At 40.6% G+C, this 26,057-nt stretch overlaps 1 protein-coding gene across 1 annotated transcript in view; it reads left to right on the forward strand.

The window, feature by feature from the left end:
• Positions 1-26,057, forward strand: part of NCKAP5 (NCK associated protein 5) — a gene marked incomplete at its 3' end in the record, with an annotated part of 384,285 nt that overhangs the window by 86,801 nt on the left and 271,427 nt on the right. Inside the window, exon 2 of the mRNA XM_082001372.1 lies at positions 16,546-16,623. Within this exon, the coding sequence (XP_081857498.1) occupies positions 16,546-16,623 (78 nt within the window). The remainder of the gene's footprint in view (positions 1-16,545; positions 16,624-26,057) is intronic.

Raw genomic sequence — 26,057 nt, forward strand, 5'->3', positions numbered from 1 at the left:
AGACTGAGATTTTCCTCCAACCTTGGGCTGGCCAAGGCAGGAACCCAGTATGCCAACATAGCTGGGCTCCATATCTGACTATCTCTCTGGGAGCTAACACATGCTGATAAAAATAATAATGTAAATTGGTGGTAGAAACTGTAAAATCTAGCCTAATATTGTACTCCTGGGTCACTGTAATTGCAGCGCTGTCCACTGGAAAGCAGCCTGGCTTACAAACGTTCCCAGACCTTTGAGGGGATGCAAATAATCAGATGTCATTGTGGAACTAACTAGTGTTCCAATCTAGATTATAAATTAGCAAATACTTCTGGAGTTTGCAATTATGTTCAAGAATTTCCTCTTGGTGGATATTAGTATGTGTCTCATATCTTTGGTGTGTGTAACCGTTTTCAGATAACACAGTTATAGCATATCAATGCTATAAATTAAAATTAGATGAGGAGGAAATCCTCAGATCTCCCAGGAGAACAGCACATCTCCGCATTATCCCAACTCCAAGCTACATTTATGAGGTACTATAACTGTTAAGAGTTGAATGTTGCCTTTTTTAGAACAGAGGTTTTCCCCATGTAGCACTAACCATAGCTAAAGGAATAATTACTGTTTTGTGGAAAGCAGAAAACTCTGCCTTGGCTATTGACTTAGTATCAGATTTGAAAGAAGAAGCTCTAATCAGGAGCATTTTAGGAGGCAAATAATCTAAAGGTCTTTTTCATCAACATTTAAAAGATAAAACAATTCAATATGGCTTAAGATCTATCAGCTGATACATCTCAGCATAGGCAGTTTGTCAAAGCAGTGAAAAAACACTTGTCCCTGAGACATTGCTAGAGCTCACTGCATAACTCTCTTTTGGAAAGGGCCTCTTCCATTTTCAAGACTGTAAGATTAAGTTCCTGGATCCTAACTAAACACACACTTTTTGAATAAGCTTATTTTTTGCACATATGCATGTGAGTATGTATAACGCACATACATACTTGGCATGTTTCTGATGCCAGGTTAGGGGGATGGATGTAATCAGACAAAGGACTGGAAGGACTGAGGGCATCTTGTCCACAGTCTTGCCAGAACGACTTAGAGAAGGGGTCTTGTTCAGTGACTCAGTTTCCCCCGGCATGGAGATCAGTCCAACCATCTCTGTGAAATCCTTCATTCCTCTGGCATCGCAGGAGAGCCTGCGAAGTTTTGCAGTCTAAAATGGCAGACTCATTTGCGTTGTCCTAATCCTGCCCTTGCCCCATATTTACTTTGTGGCTAGACAGACACGCTCATATTCAGCATGTCTTTCCAGCCCCAGGCATCTGATACGTGAATGTAAAGTAATATAAGGGGGGATTCAGCTATCCACATAAATGATTGTGTCTTTCAATATGTCCAGAGGAGGGTTTTTTTTGCCTTACGTGGTATGAATGCAAGTATCAAAGGAAAGGAATGTATATGCTGGGCTTCCTTGCCCTCCCCTCTCAGAAAGAGAAAAGCAAAGCTGTTGGATACATAGGAAGGAACGGGGAGATAGATTTGAAAGTTTACCAAAAGTCTAGAGGGATTTCAGAAATCTCCAAGGGAGCAGAGTGAGCACATTCTCATGAAAATCTCATTAGGTGCCTATCTGCATCTTTAAATGTTTAAATGCCCCACCTAACTCCGTGCTGTTTTGTTTCCTTTGTCATTTGTGCTTCTCCCTTCAACTGGAGTGACACAGGCAAGCGTGGCTGGACTGGCAGACCCAGGCCACACCGAGCTGAGATATGCTTGTTTAAGTGAGCACTGCAGGGTTGGCTGTAATCTGAAATCCTACCCTGAGCATCCTCATCAGGAGAGACTACAGCAGGAGAACTCATCAGGATGCCAGGTCTAGGGTCTGTTCTGCAGGGAGGCTGTTTTAGCCACATCCCAGGTGCACAAAAGAGGCATTCTCCCTAAGACCCTGTCTCTTCACTGCTACCACAAAAAAACCTTTTGGTTGAACAATTGTGTTTTACAAGGCTCAGAATTATAAAGAGTGCTTGGAAGAGAGGTGGAGCGAGAGAAACGGCTCTGTTCACCAGCACAACTGCTAAGCCCCCCCCCCAAGTCTCTGACCATAAAGCTTTGAGGCACCTTCTGGCTGGCAGTGCATGCCGTGCTTTCGTAGCTGCCATCATCTCCACATCCAAATACTGAGTTTGTGACAGTTGAGTTTGTGCCGAAATGTCCTTTGAGTCCCATATAACCAGAGGACAGTACTGTTGTGCAGTGAGGATGTTCGATATCCAAACAGAAACTGTTGGAAAGCAGAAGAGGAGGAAGGTTATTGTTCAATGTAAAGGCTTTTTCTTTGAGAGGGCGATTGCTGAAGTACACGATATGCATTTATATAGAAGTAATGTGAAAGCTTTATACTAACTAGCTTGTTTTTGTTCTTAAAGCTTTTGTAGTTGATTTATGAAAAGTGTTATTTCTATTACTCAGGCATATGAAAAGAAGCAAATTATCTTATTACATTATGTAGACAGTCAAAAGAAGAGTTAAATGGACCATATGACTTTCTCTTAAAACATTAATTTTCTTGTGTTGTCTTTAATTTCCTTGATAATGAAATGCTCACAATAGCCACTGGGTATTACTGTATGAAAGATAAATTAGATCGTTCCTGTTAGATGTAAATCCTCTCCTAGACTTGTCATCAGGATATGATTACTGTAAATTTCTCCATACATGTGAAATGCCAATCCCTAAAAACATTTCCTGTTGGAAAACAAGAGATCTTCAGAGTCTTTTCATTTAAATACTGTCAAGTTGATGGCTATGGAAATGCTTTTTAAATGAATGATTAAAGACTGTATCTAAAGTTTGAAAATTGCTTTTCCTCCCCTGAAAAAGTTTAATTCTGCAATATCAATGAGACTTGCAGATGCTCAGCACTTTTCACAGCGAAGCCACGTAAGATTACGTGAGTATGGCTGAGCGGGCACAATGGTTTCGTTTTATGACTACCTTGATTCTGTAGCAGCTTAAAGCCATACTTACATGGTAGGCATCTCTTTATGCAAGAAGTGAGATCCGAGAAGTTCCTACCGTTTCTGCAGGCTTCCAGTGGGAGCTGGACACCCGTGAGACCTGCTCCACTGCCGCCGTAGGTGCTGCCTGCAAGCAGGGCAGCACCTTCGAGACTAATCAACCTTTGCCATAAGCACATGGACGAAACGCCTGTTAGTGTAGAGGATCAAGATTTGAAAGGGAACACATACCTTATTCTTTAGCACTTTCTGGGCTGGAATCTTCTTAACTTTTAACGTTTCTTAAAGTTGTGTTGGTTTTTTTGTCCTGTGATTTAATATAAGGTCAATATTTCTGACCTAGAGTATGCATGCGAACATCTTAAGGCTTATGGAAATTAATCTAAATCATCAGCCCTTGCGAGGATCATACAGTAAATTGTCCGTGACTCACGCATGGAGCACCTACACAGCTCAGATGCAGTATTTCAACCCTTCTGTTGTATATAAATTACTGCCACTAGTTTTAAATACCCAGAAACACAAGATGCTTAACGAATGCGAGATGACAGCAGAGGTCAGTATGTATTGGATTGTTTATGTAAAATAAATAATATTCCCAAATGACAAAATTTTTAAACCAGTGTTTAAAAATCTTATTGCCCAATTACTCTAAAAATCACCCATTTACAGTAGAGAGGGAAAACTGAGTATTTTGTGTATCTCTTGTTTGTCTTCCGTTTTGGACTGACATACCCTCAGTTAATTCCATCAAGGTCGGCACAATTCTCGTTGAAGCTGACCTGTAATGCCCTTACACACAAGAAACGGGATGTCACCTTCGTGTGAAAAAAAAATGCTTTTAGGTACAGGATTAGTACGTATTTTGTTTTAATTTGTCCTCTGTGTCTCAGACCGGTGAGAACCAAGGCTTCTGCAGGAAATTGTGCATATGTCTCTGTTATCCAAGAGAGAGACGCAGTATCTAGACACCACAGTTGGCAGTGGAGCAGCAGGTACACCAACATGACTCATCACTTGTTGCCATAGATATTCCAGCTAATGATGATAAAGACCTTTAAAATGTAATTCAGTTAAATATTGTAAAGAACATTTCCAGTAAGCCACAGTTAATGACAAGAATTAGATTAGCAGAAATATAAAGGTTTATGCTTATGTTCTTGCTGTTAATTCACATTAAGTTCCCTGTGGATTGAAAGATTCATGTTTAAGAAATATGGACAGCCAAGTATTTCACTTGCTATTTCACACATAAAATTAAGGGCGTTTTAAAGTGACATTTTTGAATGCTAACTGGCAAGACAGTGTATAAAACAAAAAGCTGTCATGTAATCTGAACTGTCACTATATACCCGGTGTAGCAGCCGACAATGAATATTTATCTAAACAAGTATTTTCAAGCCTTTCATGCTACAGTTTGTGTTTGTTTCAGTCTTATTTGAATAAACAGAATGTTTTGCAATAGCTGTAACTAATATCTCTAGGCAGATAACATTTGAGATGCATCTGCAATTCTGTAAGTGCAGCAATATTCAACAGCAGAAAAATTATTAATGTTAACCAGGAGCTAAACTGCAGTTTTGGTTTCACTGGAACCACATCGTACCTGTGAATTCTAAATTGCTGAGTGAAATTAAAGGTTCACTTTAATTTTTATGAAAAGGACATAGATTCTCTTTAAATTGAGTAGTGTCACTACATTTGTTTAGCATCTACTGTACATGGCATACTGAAGGTACAAGCATTTGGAAGACAAAACATTAACAATGCGTTAGACCTCTTACAAAAGCACAAGATAATAATGATTATTAATACAATTGTTATAGGCAGAAATTGAAGGGAGTTCTTTGCTTTGTTTGGAACATAAGCGAGGAGGAAAAACTACCAATTTCTCCTTTATGCAAACCTTTACGTTACACTCAGTTACTCCTACACGTTAAACTCAACAATGTGCATTCGTATTGACCCAAGTGCATCATCTCCCTGCTCCACTTCTGACTACAGGTCAATAAAGGCCTCCCGCAGGTCCCCTCTCCACGCACTGCAGCCGCTCTGGGAGCACGGCGCTGGCTCTCAGCTGCCCATCAAAGCAGCCTTTTGTACTCGCATTCCGTGGCCGGCACGCAGCTCGCTCCGGCTTTCGGAACGACACGGAGGCTGCCGCGTAGCCGCTTGCAACACGCCTGTCACCGAGGCCAGCTGAAGAGCTGGAGCACTGCGCTCATCTCAAAACCCATGTCTGCAGCGAACTGCGCCCACGCAGCACTTCGTTGTGTCATTTTGCATCCCGCGGAGTCCGCGCAGGCTCTATCTTGCAATGCACCCGATCGCCTCTGCTGTCCCAGACTGTACGGCTGGGTTTGTAGCATCTGCGGGGACAACAGGGTTGGAATTGCAGCCTAGCAAGAAATGGTGCTTTCGGTGCTTTTGTGTTTTCTGGTCCACCCAGAATTTACCAAGACATCGTGCACGTAACTACAGTAGAAGTAGACAGATTGGCTTAAGTATTTAACGGGCCTACCCCACACAAATGCATGCTTGGATGCTTCTGCTGGCACAAATCTTCCAGTTCTTATTCCCTTCCTGGGACTTGACTGAACTTTCTGCTTATAGCTGACCATTCAAGTGAAACCTTTTCCTTCCACTAAATCCACTTTCAGTAAATCCCTGATACACTTAAAGTTTATCTCCAACCGGTAGCACATGGTGCCGTCCAGCCTACGCACCACTTGGGAAGGGCCAGACTTCTGACCATTAATCCCCCGCGCCCAGGAAGTCAGGCTACGCGCTGCGCCTGCCTGTCCCGCGCCGGGACTGCGAGCTCCTCCTAAACGCGGCGCCAGTCGCTCTGATCAGAGCTGCCTATGTCTGCGAAACTCTCAGGGAAGGTTAGCTTCCTCACACGCAGCGAATTGAATTGTTACCTACAAGAAAATATGTTGTAAGTTTTAGTGATTTTTTTTTTCTCATTTGTGCAAATAAGTACAAGCACGGCCAATGCTCTTGCATTTATAGCAGTTCTTCTTTTCTTGAGTATCTCACGGAAATTAGTGGGAATTTTGGCAACACTGTGTTGGATTTTTACATTATATTTATATATTTTAGTATTTTTTACTATGGAGTTTTAGTAAGAGAATAATTGAACTGATGAGCATCTACTGGTTTTTTTTAATTTAGGGTTTTTTTAAGTAGAAATAAAACCATACGAAAATACGCTTGATTTGTGTGTGCGTGTACCTTGTCCCTTGTCAGAAGTTGCCAGAATAAATGTGATGGCAAGTGATAATGAATCAATGAAAGAAAATGGTAGAAAAATTCAGGTCCTGAGGTACTTGTTGTTAGGAGGGATGGTGACAGTTATTCCAAATGAGTTAACAAGTCTTGTACATACCACGAATGAAGCGTCTTTATCGTGAATTCCAAACGTCTGTAATAACCTTGGAATTAGTTTTCTCCAACTCTGCAATAGATCCCATGAATGTTTTTCTCTCTCTGTTATAACTCCTTGTTTTCTTTAGTCAGTGTGAGTCATGTGCAAGTGCCATATGTCTACGTAAGTCAAATGCCTCCAACCAGGAGTTCTTCTGTGTGTTGTGGTTGATTTATATTCATAAAAAACATCCAAGAAATTATTCAAATTGTAATTACCTGGTAATGTCAGAAATTGATTAATTAAATGCTCCAGTGTTTACTCTGCATCTTTATGGCTGCTAACATTTCTGGGCATTTTCTTACAGCATCACTGTCTTTGCTGGGTGAAGTTTATTAATGTAAATTGGATTTGACATAAACAAGACTACAGCTAATTATTTCATGTAAATATGCACATTGAGTAGCAGCAAACTCATAAAATGTGCACATCTTCTTGCACTCATTTTTCTTGACTCTAAATGTCTGGTTTAGCTATATAGCAAACTGCTATTGCCCTAAATAACACCGACGCCTTTTCCTTCGTGGAATTTCTGGGATATAAACATTTCTGTCACTCTTACACCTCCTTAACTTACACATGGTCATCACTAACTTTGAACAACTGGGAACTGTCACATGTACCACTATGCTAAGCTTCACTTTGTGTGTTCGTTTTGTATTTCACTGTATAGAGAGGTTTTACGCTGAGTGGCTGAAGTAACTGTGAGAGCAGCCCCAAACCTGCCCAGGAGACATGGCCAGGGCACTGTGGTTCAACCTGCTTGTCCATATCCGTTCCTCTTCCTGGAAAAAAGGCAGGCTTTTCCCATTTCCCACAGAAATCCTTGGCTGCTGCAGTGGCTTTGATTTTTTTTGGTAGTTGAGAAGCTCAAAGAGTTCTTGGTGCTTTTCCTTCCTCTGGGACTAGCATGGGTGAATGCAGCCCATAATCTGCACCACCATCTGCATCTGCTGCAGTTCCTGCTCCCTGCTGCTCAGGATCAGGCCCTAACTAGTCTGCTTGAACTTCATTCCCAGCAAGCTACACTCAGGATGCTCAGCCTTTACGCATAGTGATTACCAAAAGGATCTCCTGACTTGATCCCAAATACAAGTCAAGGGCATCCACCTGTTGATGCTGTAGAACACAATTCTGTATGATCTTGGGTTTTCTTCCTGCAGCAGCCTCTGTGTGTACCTCTGATGTATTGTTCAATGAGCTGTTAACTGGTCTTAAAAGCTCAATGACTTAGAGGATATCTCACAAATTCAAACTTTTCTGGTATGATGTCATCCTTTTCTATTTCAAGATAATTCTAGTAAATTCCAGTTAATGCTTTATATTTGCTTTTACTGATTTATACTTCTTTCAGGGAAAGAAAATCAGCTAGAAATAGTATGGATTTGCTTATTGGACAAAATGTCTATAGTTATACAGCAAAACAGAATAATTTTCTCAGTATTTAGCAGAAATTACAAAACTTCCATAGCCTGTTATTTGCATAGAGACTTTTGGGCCCAAGAAATGCTAAACTTTGGGAGTAAAAGGTATCTGTACAGAACCAATGTCAAGTTCTAGATGTGTTCACTGTACTTACTCTTTCTGTCCTTCTTTCTGGTTTTAGTTATCCCTTCCTCTTGTATTTCATCCATCTTTTTGGTTTCTGACCTTGCTCCCCACTATCTTGCTTTCTATCCTATCTTATTCTAAAAAATATTCCAGTCTGTCAAATAAACACTTTTTTTTATTTTAATGGATCCCAGTTTGAAATTGTCTATCCAAGTGCCTATCTTCTGTAAAATATTATTTTCATCTATTTGTTCTATCTTTGGAATTTATCTTAGCACTCACCTACTTTATCTTGGGCTCTGCTTTATTGCCCTGAAAGAGGACAGCTGTCACACTGTTTTATAAGTTGACATTTGTCCTTTAATCCAGCTGTCGCATAAACCATTAACTGCTTTGAAAGGTAGGGGCCAGAGTATTAAATTGAAGTAAGAGCCAGTATGTTGGTTTTACAACTGCCAGAGATTTTCTAGGCCATGGGAAACATGGGCATCTGCTGGAGCTTCTTCGTTATTTTTATCTTGAACCTAATGGCTTGGGTTACAGATACGCAGTCTCCAGGTGATGTTGCAAGGATTGCTGTGGCCTCTGCTTTGTCACCTGATTTTGGTCAGGAATCGGGACACTGAGAAATTGTGTACCTGTGAACTGAAGCTGTGTGTTCTTGCTAGAAGACAGCAGGCATTTCTTAGAAGAAATGGTCTTACAAGGGAGATACAATGCTGTATTACTATGCATTTTGCAGCATCCTAGAAGATTACAGCACTCACTTCACAGAATCACAGAATCATTAAGGTTGGAAAAGACCTTTAAGATCATCAAGTCCAACCATCAACCCAACATCACGATGTCCACTAAACGATGTCCTGAAGCGCAACATCCACACGTTTTTTGAACACTTCCAGAGATGGTGACTCCACCACCTCCCTGGGCAGCCTGTTCCAATGCTTGACAACCCTCTCGGTGAAGAAATTTTTCCTAGTATCTAGTCTAAACCTCCCCTGGTGCAACTTGAGGCCATTTCCTCTCGTTCTATTGCTAGTTACTTGGGAGGAGAGATTAACACCCACATTGCCACAATCCCCTTTCAGGTAGTTGTAGAGAGCGATAAGGTCTCCCCTCAGCCTCCTCTTCTCCAGACTGAACACCCCCAGTTCCCTCAGCCGCTCCTCATAAGACTTGTGCTCCAGACCCCTCACCAGCTTTGTTGCCCTTCTCTGGACATGCTCCAGCACCTCAACGTCCTTCTTGTAGTGAGGGGCCCAAAACTGAACACAGTATTCAAGGTGCAGCCTCACCAGTGCTGAGTACAGGGGCACGATCACTTCCCTACTCCTGCTGGCCACACTATTCCTGATACAGGCCAGGACGCTGTTGGCCTTCTTGGCCACCTGGGCACACTGCTGGCTCATGTTCAGCCGGCTGTCAACCAGCACCCCCAGGTCCCTTTTCTGCCAGGCAGCTCTCCAGCCACTCCTCCCCAAGCCTGTAGCGTTGCATGGGGTTGTTGTGGCCAAAGTGCAGGACCCGGCACTTGGCCTTATTGAACCTCATACAATTGACCTCAGCCCATCGATCCAGCCTGTCCAGATCCCTCTGCAGAGCCCTCCTACCCTCCAGCAGATCAACACACCCACCCAACTTGGTGTCATCTGCAAACTTACTGAGGGAGCACTCGACCCCCTCATCCAGATCATCGATAAAGATATTGAACAAGACCGGCCCCAGAACCGAGCCCTGGGGAACACCGCTTGTGACCGGCCGCCAACTGGATTTAACGCCGTTCACCACAACTCTCTGAGCTCGGCCACTCAGCCAGTTCTTTACCCAGCAAAGAGTACACCTGTCTAAGCCACGAGCCGCCAGTTTCTCCAGGAGAATGCTGTGGGAGATGGTGTCAAAAGCTTTACCAAAATCGAGGTAGACAACATAGACACTTGTATCAAAAGAGGTGGAATTAATCAGATTCAGTCCAGCTGAAAACTGCTCTGCTATTTTTCTTCCTGAATCTGTCTTTAGGCTTCCCTTTGGAAAGTTGAACCATGTATTTTTGTCTTTTTAGCTCCTTAGCATCAATGGGTAGCAGCTGGGAAGCTCTGGGATTTTTTCCTTCATTCCCAGTACCAAGATACTTCATTGATTTACTGCAATTCTACTTTAATGTAATTAACCTCAATTAAGTCAACTTTTTAGCTTTTAGTCTTCCAGCATCATTGCTATCCTCATACCATAGCAGGTATGATTTAGTCAGGGCCCATGCAGATTGTATAACTGACATGTAAAACCACTGTAACCCTTAAAAGGTGAGCAACCCAAACCAGCCAGGCATCTGGAAATCTGAATGGTGGTGGTGGTTCTCAACAAACCTCTTCTTCACCTTCCAGATATGGTCTACTAAGCTGCGGAAGAACCCTCACAGAATACTGGTTCATACATTCCTCCTGCACATGCCTGCCTGAGCCATGAGATTTCCTCGTAGAAAGGGTCTTACTGGAAAACAGAAGATTTTATAAGCTGGTGGAAGATAATGTAAAACTACAGCATTCTCCATGGCCCCGTGTAGGAAGAACATGAACATCAGATGTCACTGAGTAGCAGAGCACCCACGTCGCTACCCCAGAGCTTGTGCTTCTTTGGGGACAAACTGGAAAAATTCAAAGGCAGCGGGGCTCTGGATGCCAGCTGTGGAGCTGGATACCATTCCTCTGCAAACTCTCTCTGCATCCCTGTATTCAGAGTGCACAGGGTGCAGAATCTGCCCGTTAGCTACTGAGCTTGTGCTACTTCAGGCTTTATTAAACTCTGCTGTCCTCTGTGGATAGTGCCATTTAATAGGGTGCAAAGCAGAAGTCAAGCAGCAGCAGGAGGAAAACCCAGCTGATTTTTTACAAAAACAACTGGCTTCAGATGAGTTGGTAAATCAGTTTTAATCATTGCAGCTGAGATGTAATATGAACCGTTCACTGAAGCTTAAGTGATTTTGGACAATTAAGAAATTTGCTCAACATATTTATTAAAATAATCATTACTGGGTTTACCATAATGATATAATTCCACAGTATGTGCATGAGGGCTCTTGCCAGCCTTCTGCTCCATTGCAGATCTTCTAAATGTACAATTTCATGCCAGTTGTTAATAAAACTGACAATTAAAATAATGAAATCAGGTAGGAAAATAATAAATCAGCAATAATGGCAGTTTTAAAAGATCTTCTTTTCTTAAGCCGCCCAGTTTAGCTTTTATTGCTATTTAGCACCAAAAGTGAGCAGTCTAGACTGGTGTGGTATTGAAGGCAGTGACAAAAATATCTAATGCGAAGAGGTTTTATGTTTTTTTGTACCTGATTTATTTTTAGTGTGCAGCTGAGTAATGTATAACAGACAGCTCACTCAAATCCTCAATTATAACGCTTTCAGACATGCGAAAAACAGTCCAGACAGGAATATGTATATATATATATGTATGTCCTCTTGGGCTGCTGGAAAAAAGCCTATTTTCTATCAAAGGTTTATGCAGCGGGATGATAACAAAAATAAATATTTTACCAAAGTTATAATATTCTCTGAAGGCACTCTCCCTAGATCTACAGCTTTACCCCAGGGCACACTTCCAAGATCCGTCAAAGATGACTTGTGTCTCCGCACTTGGTGTAACAGCTTAGATCTCCCCCTCCCAGGTCAATCCCATCCGCTCTCTGCTTTGCTAGCATCATTGCCTAATTGCAACAGCCTGCTGCTGGGCTGCAGACAGCTTTGTTGTTTGATTCCAAATAACCTTTCCCTGTGAAAATATGACTTTCCGCATTGTAACAGATGACTGTGGGCTCTCTCTGCAGTTCCCAGTCTCCAGGGCTGGACGGCTCCGAATCCTCGCAGGAACTTGTCTGTACATCAACTGGGTTGTTCATTCGGTGCTTTTCTCTAGTCCCCAGTGACAAACATCCTCCTCTGTGGAGCAGAAGAGCCTGGATGCACGCTGATGTTTCCCTGCCTGGTTTCAAATACAAATACTAGCGCAGTCAAGGGGCAATGTCGCAGAGGGCTGCACCAGGGCTGTCTGCTCAGCGTCTGTCCCGACGGAACCAGGAGCGGCGTTAGACGAGCCGGAGGGAGAAGGGGACGCGTTGGGCCCTGCAGAGCCGGGCATTTTACCTCCCGGCCCTGCCTCAAAGCCGGTCGGCAGGAAGATGAGTGCCAATTCCCTGCTCGCTGCCCATCGGGCACCTCAGCGGCGCGCCCGGGCCCGGCGCTGGGAGCTCGCGCAGCAGAGGCAGAGCCCGGCGGCGCGGCGCGGCGCGGGCTGAGGAGAGCTGGGCCGTCGCCGCTGCAGCACGGCCCAGCGCCTCGCGGCGACCGCGGCCCAACAAGGGCTCCGAAGCACCCGCTTAGCTTCTAGCACATGAGTAGCCCTATTGAATTAAGTGCGTAATCAAGTGATTTGCTGGATCAACGACTGTATCCTTAATCCTTTTCACGTATTGCTAAGCTCATTCAACTCTCTTCGATACCAAGCTGTGCAAGTTCCTTAAGAGAGGCAGAGGCTACGTGCTATTTCTTTAGCTTAAATTTATCACCTCCAGCTTCCAGCGAGGGACGCCTGTTGTAAGCCTAAGGTTGCCCTAAGGGCTTGCTCTGTAACAATGGATGGGAAAATGTTCAGAGTGCTGTATAATTTTTGATACCCTGCCCAGCACAACAATGTGGATATGCCAGAACAAATACCCACGTAACCAACCAAAATACTGAGCAGTGGATCCTGGGCCTCAGTGGAGGCACTTCATTTCCTTTCTCTTCCCTCATTCGTCCTGACAGCCATCTAGCCTACAAAGAAAAGAGAGAAAAAAAAAGAAAAATAATTTAGCATTGCAAAGTTAGATATTTAGTTCTGTCAAAGAACATACTTAAGTATATTTGTAGGCTCGTGTTTCAGCACAAAGCAGTGATGATTTTGGTAAAGCAATTCTCTAATGCTCTCTAGATTAGATGAGCTGGTATGTGACATTTGCATACCAACTCCTCCTGCATGCCAGACTCTACGCAGCTGTTAGAAAGATTTTCTACATTTAAACATATTACAGAATTTTTTTTCCTTAAAACAGTGAAGTTATATAGGAGGACTTTCACTGCTCCATCACAGGAGAATAGATGGAGCAGTGAAATCCTCCTGGCTGGAAGCTAACTAATTGAGAGGAAAGGGGACAGGTTTCACCCATTATTCTGAAAAGGATTAAAAAATATTTCTTTTTTTTAATCATGGACACCTCAGTAATCCTGCAGTTCGGGAGGAATCGCTGGAGGTTGGAGTGGGAGTTGAAGCAGACCCAGCACAGCTCAGGCTGCTGAGGTCTAGTGCAATTGTGAGTAACAGCTTGGATGGAAATTCCACAACCAGCACAGTTATTATATTATACCTTCAGATTTATAAAAATACACTAATTTGGAGCCTCCAACTTCAGATTAAAAATGCTGAATAATTTCGGAAATGTTGACTTGGCTTTACACAGCCTTACCCCCTCCTGCTTTGCAGGTGCTTGTGGGAACAGACAGATCCGTAAGCCACTGGTGAAAGCCTGAGGCCACTGTGCTCTCACAGCCTTTCTCTCCCATTTGATTGACCTGTCTTATTAGTATCTGGTATAAGTACCAGTTGTGTCAGCCTAAATGAGCCTTATCATTACTCAGTTATTGGATCTTCTCTCTGTTTTCATAAGGAAAAGGTATTTTTCTTACACATGTGTAGGTCACTTGGATCCTCCTTCCAATAACGCAAACTCCTGCAGACGTACACTCACATCAGGAAGCGACGCTCCGTGTAATTTTTCAGACTCGACAGTTAGCCGTGCTACTCAAAGTCTACCTGGTGCAAACATTTGTATGACAGAGCTCCAAGGAAGCTACAAAATATTTGTATTAATCCTCTCGATGTGATCTATCGGGTACTGAAAAATGTTGGTACTTACTGAATTGTATATATAGTCTTTGTGAAGAAGTGTGATTACTATGGGATTTTTCTCAGATTTTATGCTTTCATGGAATGTGCCAAGTTATTCTAAATCACAGAGTTGCTCTAAATCTCAGATGACTGTTCGCTATTTGCTTCACGTTGACAAAATGATAATGCTGCGTTCAGATCCAGGGTTTGCAGAGTCTGGCTTATTGGGGTAGCTGATAGCAGAAAAGAGCAGAAATCTGGGCTTGGGAACAGAGACCTTGTCTGAAGCTTTGGACACGGCTGGCGCATGGATGTGCCATAGCAGCACAGTAGAAAGGAGGTACTTCTAATTACAATGTTCTATCAAATCATGGTTGATTTTTTTACATCGCCTTTGCACACTGGCAATACTCCTGAGTTGCAGGTCTTCAAAGAGAAATAGAATAGTGTTTCTGATTTGCCACAGGAAAAACTTAACATTAAGGCGGCAGTCATACAGGATAAACACGTTGCTTTCTTTTTTCCCCACTGTCTATTTCTAGACAGCATTTTTGAGAAAATTGCTTCAGAATGAGTTTTTTATATTATCATGCTAGAATTATGCAGAATAAAACTGCTGATCCTATCCTTGCCTGTAGGGCAAAGTGCACTGATGAATAAATCAGGAATATTGTTTAATATTACATTAAAAAGATATAAAGGTATTAATACTAATTTATACCAGGCTCATTGTAGTAAAAAATAATAAGTAAAAAAAGGCCGCTTGTTTTAAAACTTGATACCGCAATCAATCATCATTATACATTCATACAGTGGTTTTTTTCTGAACTGTCGTATACGTGTATTACAGAATGACTTTACTTGTATTGGCTTCGAAGCAGCTTGCTGCTTAATTGACATGGTGTACTCCACGTAAAATTCAACTCACTCGAGGAACAGGGAGAGTAAGAGCTGATGCTGTGGCCAGTGTCTAATCTAAACAGCACTGGTATAAAAGCTCTATTAACGCCACCGCAGTTCGTGGCGTTTATCAGAATTTACATTTAATGTTTTCTGAAAGTAACATCTACAAGATACATCTATCTACAGCAGTTAGATTAAAATTTAAGCTTGGGGCAACCACAGAGTTTAATGGAAAGTTTCACAACGCCCACAGGTTTTCGAGCAACACAGTTCGAGCAGGATACAGCTGAGATGCATTTGCACAGGCTCCTCAGCAGCAGCTTCTTACTCTTCCTTCCCAACTCTGCCAGGGACCATTTCTTTGTGTCATGATAGTCTTTGAGGAACCACTCTCTCTCTCTCAGTCAGAAGAAGAAAATAATTACTCTGGGCAGAAACACAGGTCACTTAGGACAATTCCAGTCCTGCAAAATAAAAATTTACATTTATAGATAAATTATGATCATTAAAATAATCTAACATTTATCTTCACCTTGAGAAGACATGGTGATGTACTGTCCCTGTGGTAGCTATCTCATATTTCTGGTCATGAAGATAAATGGCTCAGAAGAACTAACTACTTTGCAACAAAAATCCGTATTTGTACACAAAAGAAATAATAATAGTAAAGTAAAAATACAAACAAGAACCCAACAAAGTGGTATTATGATGAGTCCAAAGCTAAAACAGTGGAGCTATACAAACAGAGCTTTTGTCTCCAGAAAGTGAAGATGGATTCTTTTCCACATAGTATTCCAATACTTATTTCCTGAAGTACGAGCTTTCAAACATATTTTTGCTTTGGTGAGATATTTCAAGAGAGTTGTATTATTACTCTTCGGATCTCAGAATAATAGTAATGTGGCTGTGTTGGTACTGCTGTCATACAAATACATCACATTATATCACATGTTATTTCATTCTGAACTATTTTATATAAATAACACTGAAGTTGCCTTCCTCCTGGAAATGAGTGGTATATTTCTATTACTGACTTATTTCTCTGCTGAGAATAAACACCATCTCTTTGCATTGGGTTTAAAGAATAGACTTAAAAAAAAAAATCCAAATTATTAATCTGATCATGATTATTTACCAGAAATTCTGTCGCACAAATACAGTAACTTTCACATAGTTGATATTGCAAGTTATAGCATCTGCAAAAGTTGAACTGGAAAATGATATAGCATCTGAGTTATAGTTTCATTTTCGAATAGGGTACATGCTATAATTTTTCACACCATCCATGAAATAAATATTTGAGTCAAATATTCAGTTCACTTTGATTTATACCTAAAGTAAACAAAATATGCACCAAAACAGTGACTGCACTGTTGAGAACTTACTCTTCAGTTTGGATCCAGGGAAGAGAATTCTGGGCTTAGAATAGGGATATGTATTTATATGTACTCTAATTTATTTGTGATGCTTGCATATCCTCACCGCCTTTTGCCTTCCCCTCAAATAATGTCTGAAAAGTGCATTAGGCTACTGCCCTGTTCACGAGGTATGAATCCAAATTTGGCTTTAATCTAGATTTTTACATCATTGTGATTTCTGTCTACATGGGATAACCTTGGGTGCAAAATGAAAGTGGACTCCGCAAACTGACTCTGACTGTCTTTTACTCAAAATATTGCAAATGCTTTGAACATTGGAAAAATAACCTTTTAATCATTTTTCATTTAGGAATATATGGACTCAAAAAAATACATAGAGCATTTAGTGACTCAGCTGGAAGAACAACGCTGGAATTTATGGAGGCAAGTACTATGCACGTACATGTTTGTTTATGTTGCTATTTTGGAAAAAATACTGCACACCATAGTTTTCATTCTTGAGTTCAAATAAATGATTGGGTATTCAGTTTCTCCACATTTTAATTTTTTGTGGACTAGCAAAACCTTTCTTACCTAAGTGAAATAAGTAGGGCATCACACACGAGTTGAATCTTGCCTTTGCTAATCAGGGCAGTTACACACATGCACATGTTTCCTCATGTTCAGTTTTCTAAGTGGGTGCTAACTCTACTTCAGGTTCTTTTAATCTGTCTGAATTTAAGAAATGGTCTTGTATTCTTAAGTATAAATGTTTTCACTGAATAGTACACAAACTGTAGACAAAAAACGAGCATAGCAGCGTGAGAAATTGAGGGTTTTGAATCTAAAATAAAGACAGTTTAAAACTTCGCAGGAATGTCGATAGCTCAGAATTTCTATTTCTTCTCTATTGATACTGCTCAGTGAGGGCTGGCCAGACTTAACTCCGGTTTAAGCAAAGCAGTGATTTACACGTGCTAGTGTGCAGTTAGTGGGTGTTTCTACTCCGCCTTACAGCAAATGCGGTAGCTGCAGGGGCACTTCTGAGGAGCTCCTCAAGCTCTGCATCCCTCTGCAAGATGGCTGTAGGACCCTGCCAACCTCCATGCATTCGTCTGGTCTTGTAAAAGTTGTCTGCTCACAGGGGGAGGTCTTCAGCCCTCGCAAAAAGGTGCTCACCTCATTCCAGACATAGTTTCCTCTTTAACAACAGCAAGTTTACTACATATTGGACTTCAATGGTTTTGCTGCTGCGTTACTGTTGATGCCTCCATTAGGTAGGACGAGAGGTTGTGCGTTGTTTGCATCTTTCCAAAATTTATCAAGCGTCATTCATAACTATGCCATGATGGCAAAAATGTTACAGATTCTTTACTGTATTTCAGCAGTACTGTTCTCTAGCTGCTGTTTCAGGGCTGTTCGGATATGAAATGGTAAAGATCGCCAAGAAATTACCTAATCTTAAGAAGCCTCAGAAATCTCACACCCTTAATGAGTTAATTATCTCTTGATCATTTTAAATTAATTCTTCCACACTTTTCATTTGTATAGAATTGTTGTTATCACAGCTGGTCTAAAAAGATCTGCATGACAGCACTTTGCAGTATTTGCTTGTACTTTGTATTTTTCAAGTATTCAGTATTTGTTTATTAACTACCCACTATCTCACATTTTTATAGTTACCAGCTAAATTCCTATCTGGGATAACATTTAATATAGAGGACATGCAATAATACCAGTGATGAAACTCAGTCAACCTTCAGAGCCATATATTTTTTTAAATGCAATATTGAACTTTTTTTTTTTCTGAAGGCATATGAGTGCTGACAATCTTTATTAATACATAGTCAAATATAAAGTAATTTTCAAGGAATAATTTAATCTTCATAGATTGAAACCTATTTCACCTTATCTCTGATCAAGGAAGAAATAACGATCTGTCTGATTTTTCAGTTGAATGCCTTTCATGTACAAAAACCAGTAGTTTTGCACATGACAGTACTAGTTGGCATGCATCTCTCAAACTTCCTGGCCTAGAGGATATAAAGCAGTATTACAGCATTTACAGCATACAGCATTTATGATATGGACTTAGTCTTATTTATAGGCAAAGATCAGGAAGTTTGTGTTTAATTCTTGCTTTCTTTTAAAAGTAGTCAAAATAACTGGCACAAAAAATTGAAGTTTACATTTAAGATTACAGAATTCAGGAGATTATTTTTATAAGAATGAAGGTGATGATAACATTATATGTGGATGACACCACTGTGGTTAAATATAAATGAATAATAAAAAATTAAAAGATGAAAAAGTCTTTGAAAAGTAGCAGGGGCAGTGACTTTATTTTATTATGAACAGACATTCAGATGTGTTCTGAAAATCCAGTGGTTTTGGAAAACTGAAGACAGTAATTTATTTTTAATATTAATTTATTTTTAGTATTATTTTTATGGGGTATTGGCATAAAAAGTTAAGACTTAAAATGAGCACTACAAGAGAAACCCTTCTGGTTTTGCTGGTCTCCTTTGAACACTTTATTACTTTCTTCTAAATCTCTAAGATGTTTCATGGTGAGGATTATGCTAATAGCTCGCACTACGCAGGGGCAGTACTAGGCTGTCTATAGCCAGACAGATGTCCTAATAAATCAGCATAGCCCTCTTCTCAGACTTCATTATGCTCTTGATTTGTGACTACCATGATTTTAACCCAGTGGGTCACTGGGTGCTGAACCTGACATTGACCGATAACCCCTACTTTACTCTAGGCAAGCTAATAAAAAACACAGACACAAATTCTGACCATTTAGTTCCTTCAGTGTTTCTTACAGCCGGGACAGATTTATAGCGGCCAGGCTAAGACAGAGGAGACTAAAGCCGATGTCATGGTGTGCATATCAATTTTACATTTCCTTTACATTTCCACACGTACAATGGGACTCTAAAAGACATGTGGGGGCAAAAATTTCTTTTCATTTTAGAGGATGACTGTTTATTCATGGCATTAGCATCTGCTGTGGAACATTTATTGCTGTAATTGCTGTCCCAGGAGAACTGACTATGGTTAGGTCACGTTTTATAGCTTTCTACTAAAATAGACCTCTAGCCCAGCTTCAGATGTTCTGTTCTTTAAAACCCTTACAACAGCGACTTAAGGTACCTCTCTAGTGTATGGAGATACAGACTTTTTAAACACTGTTTTTCTTATACTGAACATTTTACAATAATTATTTTCACATGAAAAATTAAGAAAATGATAGCATATTTGACTTGTCAGTGGTTCCCCCATTTCTCAAGTTTGAACAAAATATATTTATCCACCATGAGACAAATTTCACCCCTGTCGATGTAAATCACCAACATTTATCAGTGGAGATCATGCACAATAATGATTGTGCATCTCACTGTATCAGCTTGAACCAGAACACTGGATTTTTTTAGACTCCTCTGCCCTACCCTATCTGGAAATAACTTTAAATGGGAGAGAATTGGGTCGGGGTGGGCGATCCCCCTGCAGTGTTTTTTCTTACATAGTCATTTAATGCTCTATCTAATTCAGCTAATATGTATTACTATGTCTAATTTTTATGGCAGAATCACAGGGACAATCAACATGCGAAGCAGAAATTTGCTCCTGCGGTCTTTGCTGATTGACCTTGACAGTAGATCATAATTTTTAAGTAAGTCTTGACACTTAGATCAGTGACAGCAATTACTAGTTCCCTTAACAGAAGAAAGAATTCGTATTTCAGCATAGGCACATGGATGCTTGTCTAAATATGCAAGTGTCAGACCGCATTAAGACCTTTCAAGGGAATTTTACTATTAGCGCTACTGGAACCAGGACCAAACCTTTAGTCTGTCTTGGTGAAAGCATTAGGATATCCTGCGTTTCAGAGATGACAATCATAAAATGAATGAAGGATCAACAGCACCTTAGTACCTTGTTACTGTAGTGAAAAACAGAGAGGGGGACGACCACAAATATGCATGAGGATCACATGGCGTTTCTCCAATGCTGTATTTTAAAACCAGAGTTCGTTAAATAGATTTGCTGTACTTTCATCACCAGCATTAGCATGCTTCTATGCTCCCGGGTTTAATGCTTGTATACTAAAGAGGTGCCAAGTATTAAACAGGTTGCTTTTGCTGTAATCATAAACTTCCATTGGGAGACCATAATTGCTAACACGCAAAATAGCTCTGCAAGAATTCTTAATGGTGAGCACAGATTAAAATAACAACTGTGATTAGCTTTAAACTGCTTGACTAGAAAAGGACTAATCTTAGGGGAATAAGTTGCATGGCAAACAAATGAAAAACCCTATGTATGATATTACAGTAATGAAGGCTGTGAAAAAACACAAACACTACCCCAGCTAGCAGGTCATGCTCTGCACAAGTATCTTTTTCTTTTCAGGGGCTTAGTAACTTGGTCTGAAGCAATTTAAGGTCAAAGCAGCCAGGTCTTGGGGCTGAAACCCCATTTTAACCCTTTCTGGAAGCTTCTGATAACAAAAGTTGCCTCTGGTCTATGATGCCACCATGAGTTATAGACTGTGCTTGGAATGAATTATGTTGCAAAATTGTTGTTGTAGCCCATGATCAGCAGGTAGGGTAGGGTATGGTTTTAAGAGCATAAGGCTTCATTCTTCTTTACTTCTTGATATTCAGTCCACTTGCCTTGTCACACCATCTTACCAGTGGATACAGACAGGAAAAATGTGTTTTGTGCTATCAGCCACCAACACCTGCCTCTCATCTCTTCCCCAGTTTTTTGTTTTGCTGGGTTTTTTTTGGGGGGTAGCAGTGGTGGTTTCTGGGGGTTTTTTTGCTACATCTCTACAACAGTGCTGGATATAGCAGTGGATATATATTATAAATGTGTAAAATCCATGAAAACACCGATGTATTCCTTTCAGTTTCCTTAGTGTTTGCAGGTGAGGCTGGCCAAAGCAGTGCAGAACTGAGTTTGGCAATTAGGAGTCATCCAGTCACCACAGGTACTCAGATGTTTCCAACTAACTTTATAACAGCATATACATCTCTCTAAAGCTGGGGCTTCTGATTTGTGACTTTATGTGTGAAAAAAAATCACACAAAAATGTTGATAAAAAACATATAAGGCTACCGAGTTGTTTAAGAGGGTTAACAATGCTGCTTCAGATACATGTTTCTACCAAGGATGGTATCTGAACATGCACATTAAGATACCAATTAAACATGTATCTGGTTTTTGGCCAAATGTGCTTTTCTTTAGCTGAGTGTAAATTTGGATGGTTCAGTGAGCAGTGCAGATGTAGTTACAGGCCACAAAAAGCACGGCCATTGTATTATCTGTGAATGAAAACGGCTCACTTCCTTTGACTCCCCGGCACAATCCCTCTCTCACACCACACTTGTTAAAGATACTTTTTCATGACTGAACTTGATGAGAGTAGCGAGAATAATGAGTATACAGAAAAGCAAGTGTTTTGCTGTTTGCCTTATAAATCATATTTTTAATAGGATCACAGAAAAGTAAGAGAGAGTAGGTTAAAGATTACAAATGAAACTTAAGGATTACATAAGTCCACTATAAGTACTAAGTTTGTAACCAAGGGAAGGCTGGACAGCCACTAGAACACTTGTTGCAAGTTGCAGTAAAGAAGTGCATATTTGAGTATAATTTATCTCAATGTTCAAGACTGATCACTGTCTTTTAAACAAATAAAAAGTAAAATAGGCATCTTACAAAAGTTTACAGCTGTTCAAACTTCATCAGTTCCACTAGTCACATAAAATAACTGACCTCAACTGATTAAATTGGAGAGTCATTTTATGTACAACTCTTTACCTGATCAATAAGTAAATCTCCTTCAACAGTGGGTCGTTTTAACTTTAATTGGGCATACCATTGTGGAGTATTTATTAAGAAGACTTAAAATTAAGCTCAATTTTATGTGCTGTGGTATATGAGAAATATGACCTGGGATGATTTTGGCATTATACATTCATAACAAGTATTCATTTTAAAGAATATGACTCTCAGCCTGTTTCCTTTAATCAGAGAAAACTCCCATTAACACTGGCCATCAACTCAGTGCTGCACGAGTCAGGAGTGAAGTGTCAAGCCTCCGTTATTGAAGTCATTACATAAAGGACTTGGAACTATCTGAATATAAAATAATTTTGATACAAGCAGATATCTCTGTATCAATGCTAAACTACCCATATTTTAAAACTGCAGACAAAAGATGGAAAAGCGGTCTTTAAAAAGTAACTTCATATGGTCATGTTTATAAAATTAAATTAACCAATGTTAAATTTAAAAATGTTAATAACATTCTGTAATTAATTAGGGATTGGGGTATTTTTGCACAGATGTATGCTTGTCTTAATCACGACACTGCCAGAGCCATGAATTGATTTGTTTCTCTTAAATTACAAAATAGAAGGCCTTGAGCAAAATATATTCTTTAGATATTTTTGGTAGAATAAGGATCATAAGTGTTCCCTACCAAGTTGAAAGGAAAAAAAAACTCCAGCAGGGAAGTATGTGGAAGGTCTATTTGACATATGGATGTTTGTTAAAAGCAAAATGCATGAACAGCCCAGAGAAAATTAGATCCCCATTTGTATGCTGGGAAATTAAATGTATAATCTTGGCACGGTCCTCCGTTTTAGATTTTTTATACGAACAAAATCTTTTGTGTATGCAGATACACATATTATGTTAATGTCTATTTAGGGTTAGGGAAAAAAAATGCTTTCAGCTGCTTTTGTCTGAAGCTAAGTGTGTATGGCAGATTTTTTGTCCGTGTCTCCTGAAGGGTACACTTGGGTTCCGGTAGCAGGCACCGGGCACTCTGCAGACGCACTGCACAACCGCTGCATCGCTGCGTGGGGGAAACCCAGGCCGACCCAAAAGGACTGGCACGTGGGGAAGCGTCAGACCACCTACTCATCTGAAACAGTACCTCGGTTTTCAGATATGAATCCAAGTAACGGATCAACATAATCCACAAAATAGGAATACGCAATTAACTGTTGTTGTTGTTCAGACATTATCTAGTCCTTTTCAAAAGATCAAACGTTTCCAAATGGAAACTTCTCTGTAGTCTCTTTTTATTATTTGGTGCTGAATTTGGTCTTCCACTAATGTCTAGGCACAGCCACACTTATTCATGTTGAATCATATTTCACTCCTCAGATAATTCCAATGATTTTACTGGAATTACTCACAGAGCAAAGAATAATCCCTATGAGTAACAGTGACATTGCCCTGAAGTCTTCTCTAAGACTGAACAACCGTATCTTTACATGGAACCTCTGTTTCCTATTTGGCAGAGGAAAAGCCATGGACTTACATCAAGGCAACAAATAAGAATTTGGGCTCTTATAAAAACAGGATGTCCTATAGAAGCGATTAGTGCGCAGACACAGACTGAGAGACGGGTTTTAGACGCGGTGGTGGGTTTAAGGAAGGAGAAATGGAGAATTTATGAATTTGTTGTTTTTAAAGGAATGGCATGTCACTGATCTGATTCGCTAATAAAGTCTACAAACAGGGCAGTGCTGATGGCAGACCTGGAAGAGGCCAGTGAGAAAATGTGTACGAAGTCACGCAAGTCGGGTTAGCACCTTTCCCTGTACATCAGTTTCACTCGTGAAAGAGAAGTTAAATAATCAAGTTTAGCATTTCTATTTCATTCTGTAATGCTCAACCGTTTTTATTTTTTCTAAATTACATTAAAGCAAGACTTTAAGACCCCAAGTGAGAACAGGGCCTCATTGTTCCACACAAAGTGAGAAATGGTTTTCATCTCCTCAGCCCCAAGGATGAAACACGAAATAACATAATTCCCTTTTTACAGAGCAAAATAAAGTCATGAATATACTAAGTAACGGAGCTTATACAAGAGATCTGTGCCTAAGCCAGAGTTTTTCTGTGTTCCAGTTCAATGTATGAATAATAAGGTCTCATGTCACAGCATTGCGTGTTGTCAGCCTGTTCACTCCTGTCTGGGGGATGAAGTTCCCACATCACTGCCTGAATCTTTAAAAGGTTCTATGGCTTAAAGCAAGCTTGGTGACAGTCTCACCCTGTGCTCCGTGACGGGAGAGCATTTTCTTGTGTCTATGGTTCACAGCACGAGGAGGAGTGGAAGAGGAGACCTATCTTTGGAAGTGTCCTCTCCAACTCCTGTCCTTGGCCCTTGTCACTCCAGAGTATAAAAGTCCACGTAAATTATCTCCTCTGCCAGGGATGGGTACGGGCAAGGGCAGAAGGAGAGAAGGGCTCTACCCTGTTCTCTTGAGGCAGTTTAAAGTATATTGTGTTACAGAAAGTGTAAGTGTTGCTGTGCTGGTGCGAAGGAATATAGAGAAATATATTTTTAATATAGAGAAAACCGTGTATGTAGATACATGTGTCATCTGGCTGGGCCTACTGCAGGACGAATACTGCTTGAGTTGAAAGCAGGTCACCTGTGCAACCAAAATATTGCTGTGACATCACCTCTTCCTGCTATTTAATGTTAAGCATGAGCTGATCCATCACTCATCTTCCCGCTCTCTACTGCGACGGCCCTTCTCTCCAGGCTTTGTGCGCACTTGCCAGCTAAAGATCCAGATGTGCTGGAGTGTATTTTTGCAGAAGTGGAGTTTAGATCTGTGGCTAGCCTTATCCAGGAGGCTCACCTGGCCTCCTGTTTAGCTCTAATGCCGACTGTAATCAGGCTGGAAGAGCTTGGGGAGGTACTTCACAGCTTTCTGAAAGTTTCCTTGAATTCTGGAGGATTTGGCTGGTGTCCCATTTACACACGTTGCAGGAGATCCAGGGTGTGCTTCCTATCAATTCTGCCTGCTGTGTGAAGCCCTTTTTATGTTAACAAATTCTATTTTCCATTGCTTTATGTGTTAATAAAAGGGCACAATTATGTCTATAGCAACCCATACTCTGGGATATGGCCCATTCACACATTATTTTTTTTAATCAGGAGTAGGTTCCAACATATTCTGCTGTAGGGAAAATATCATGCATTTATAGCATAAGCCTGTATAAACATTATTGTAATGGGTTCCACTAGGGACAAAGTTTCAAATATAAGGCAGCATTCATCAGATACTAAAGACCCAAGCATATTTTTTTCCTACTTAAATCAGCATAGCTCAGAATTTGCAAACTGTTGCTTATGTAGCTATTCCCCCGAGATTTTAAAAAATGAATACAAGCTTGCAAAATACAGACCTCTTAGTTTTATTACCACCTGATTAGCTAAGCAGAGTCTAGAAAGTGTAACTTAAATAAGCAAAAAAAAGAAAACTTAGACTAATCTCCAGCAAATGCTTAGCAGTAAGGAGATACCAGTTTTGCAGGATATTTCATTTGCTGTAATTCATGCAGCACCTTTAAAGACGGCAGAGGGATAAGCCTTTCCGCTTCCCCGCGGTGCCAGAACAGGCACATGCTTGTACTGCCCAGTATTCCAGGAGTTTGATGCTAGTGTGATGCTACCTCTCAAATTCTTCACAGTTCAGTTCCTGATAATGCCGTAATAAATCCAATGTAGCTCTTAATTCAGCAGCCTCTTAGTCCTCTACCAGACAAGTCAACAGCCTCTTAAAGCCTTTTGAGGGAAACAAGTATGTACGGCATGGTTCCTGTTAGGCTTCCTGTAGGTTTATGATGTTCCACCTATCTTCCTGTAGAGCCCTGGGAGAGATCAGTCCAGAAACACAGATCAAAATCTGTAAGCACGCTGAATCCCTCTTCTCCTTTTCTCTAATAACACTGTTATAAATGCTCAAAAAAATGGCCAAATGCTGGTCCTTTTCCCAGTGACAGTAATGTCAGGATTTCTTTTCGCTTCTGTTCTGCAATGTGGAAATGTGCAAATGG

The sequence above is a fragment of the Phaethon aethereus genome (genome assembly GCF_964289735.1).
Source record: "Phaethon aethereus genome assembly, chromosome: 6".
In the NCBI taxonomy this organism is placed as follows: domain Eukaryota; kingdom Metazoa; phylum Chordata; class Aves; order Phaethontiformes; family Phaethontidae; genus Phaethon; species Phaethon aethereus.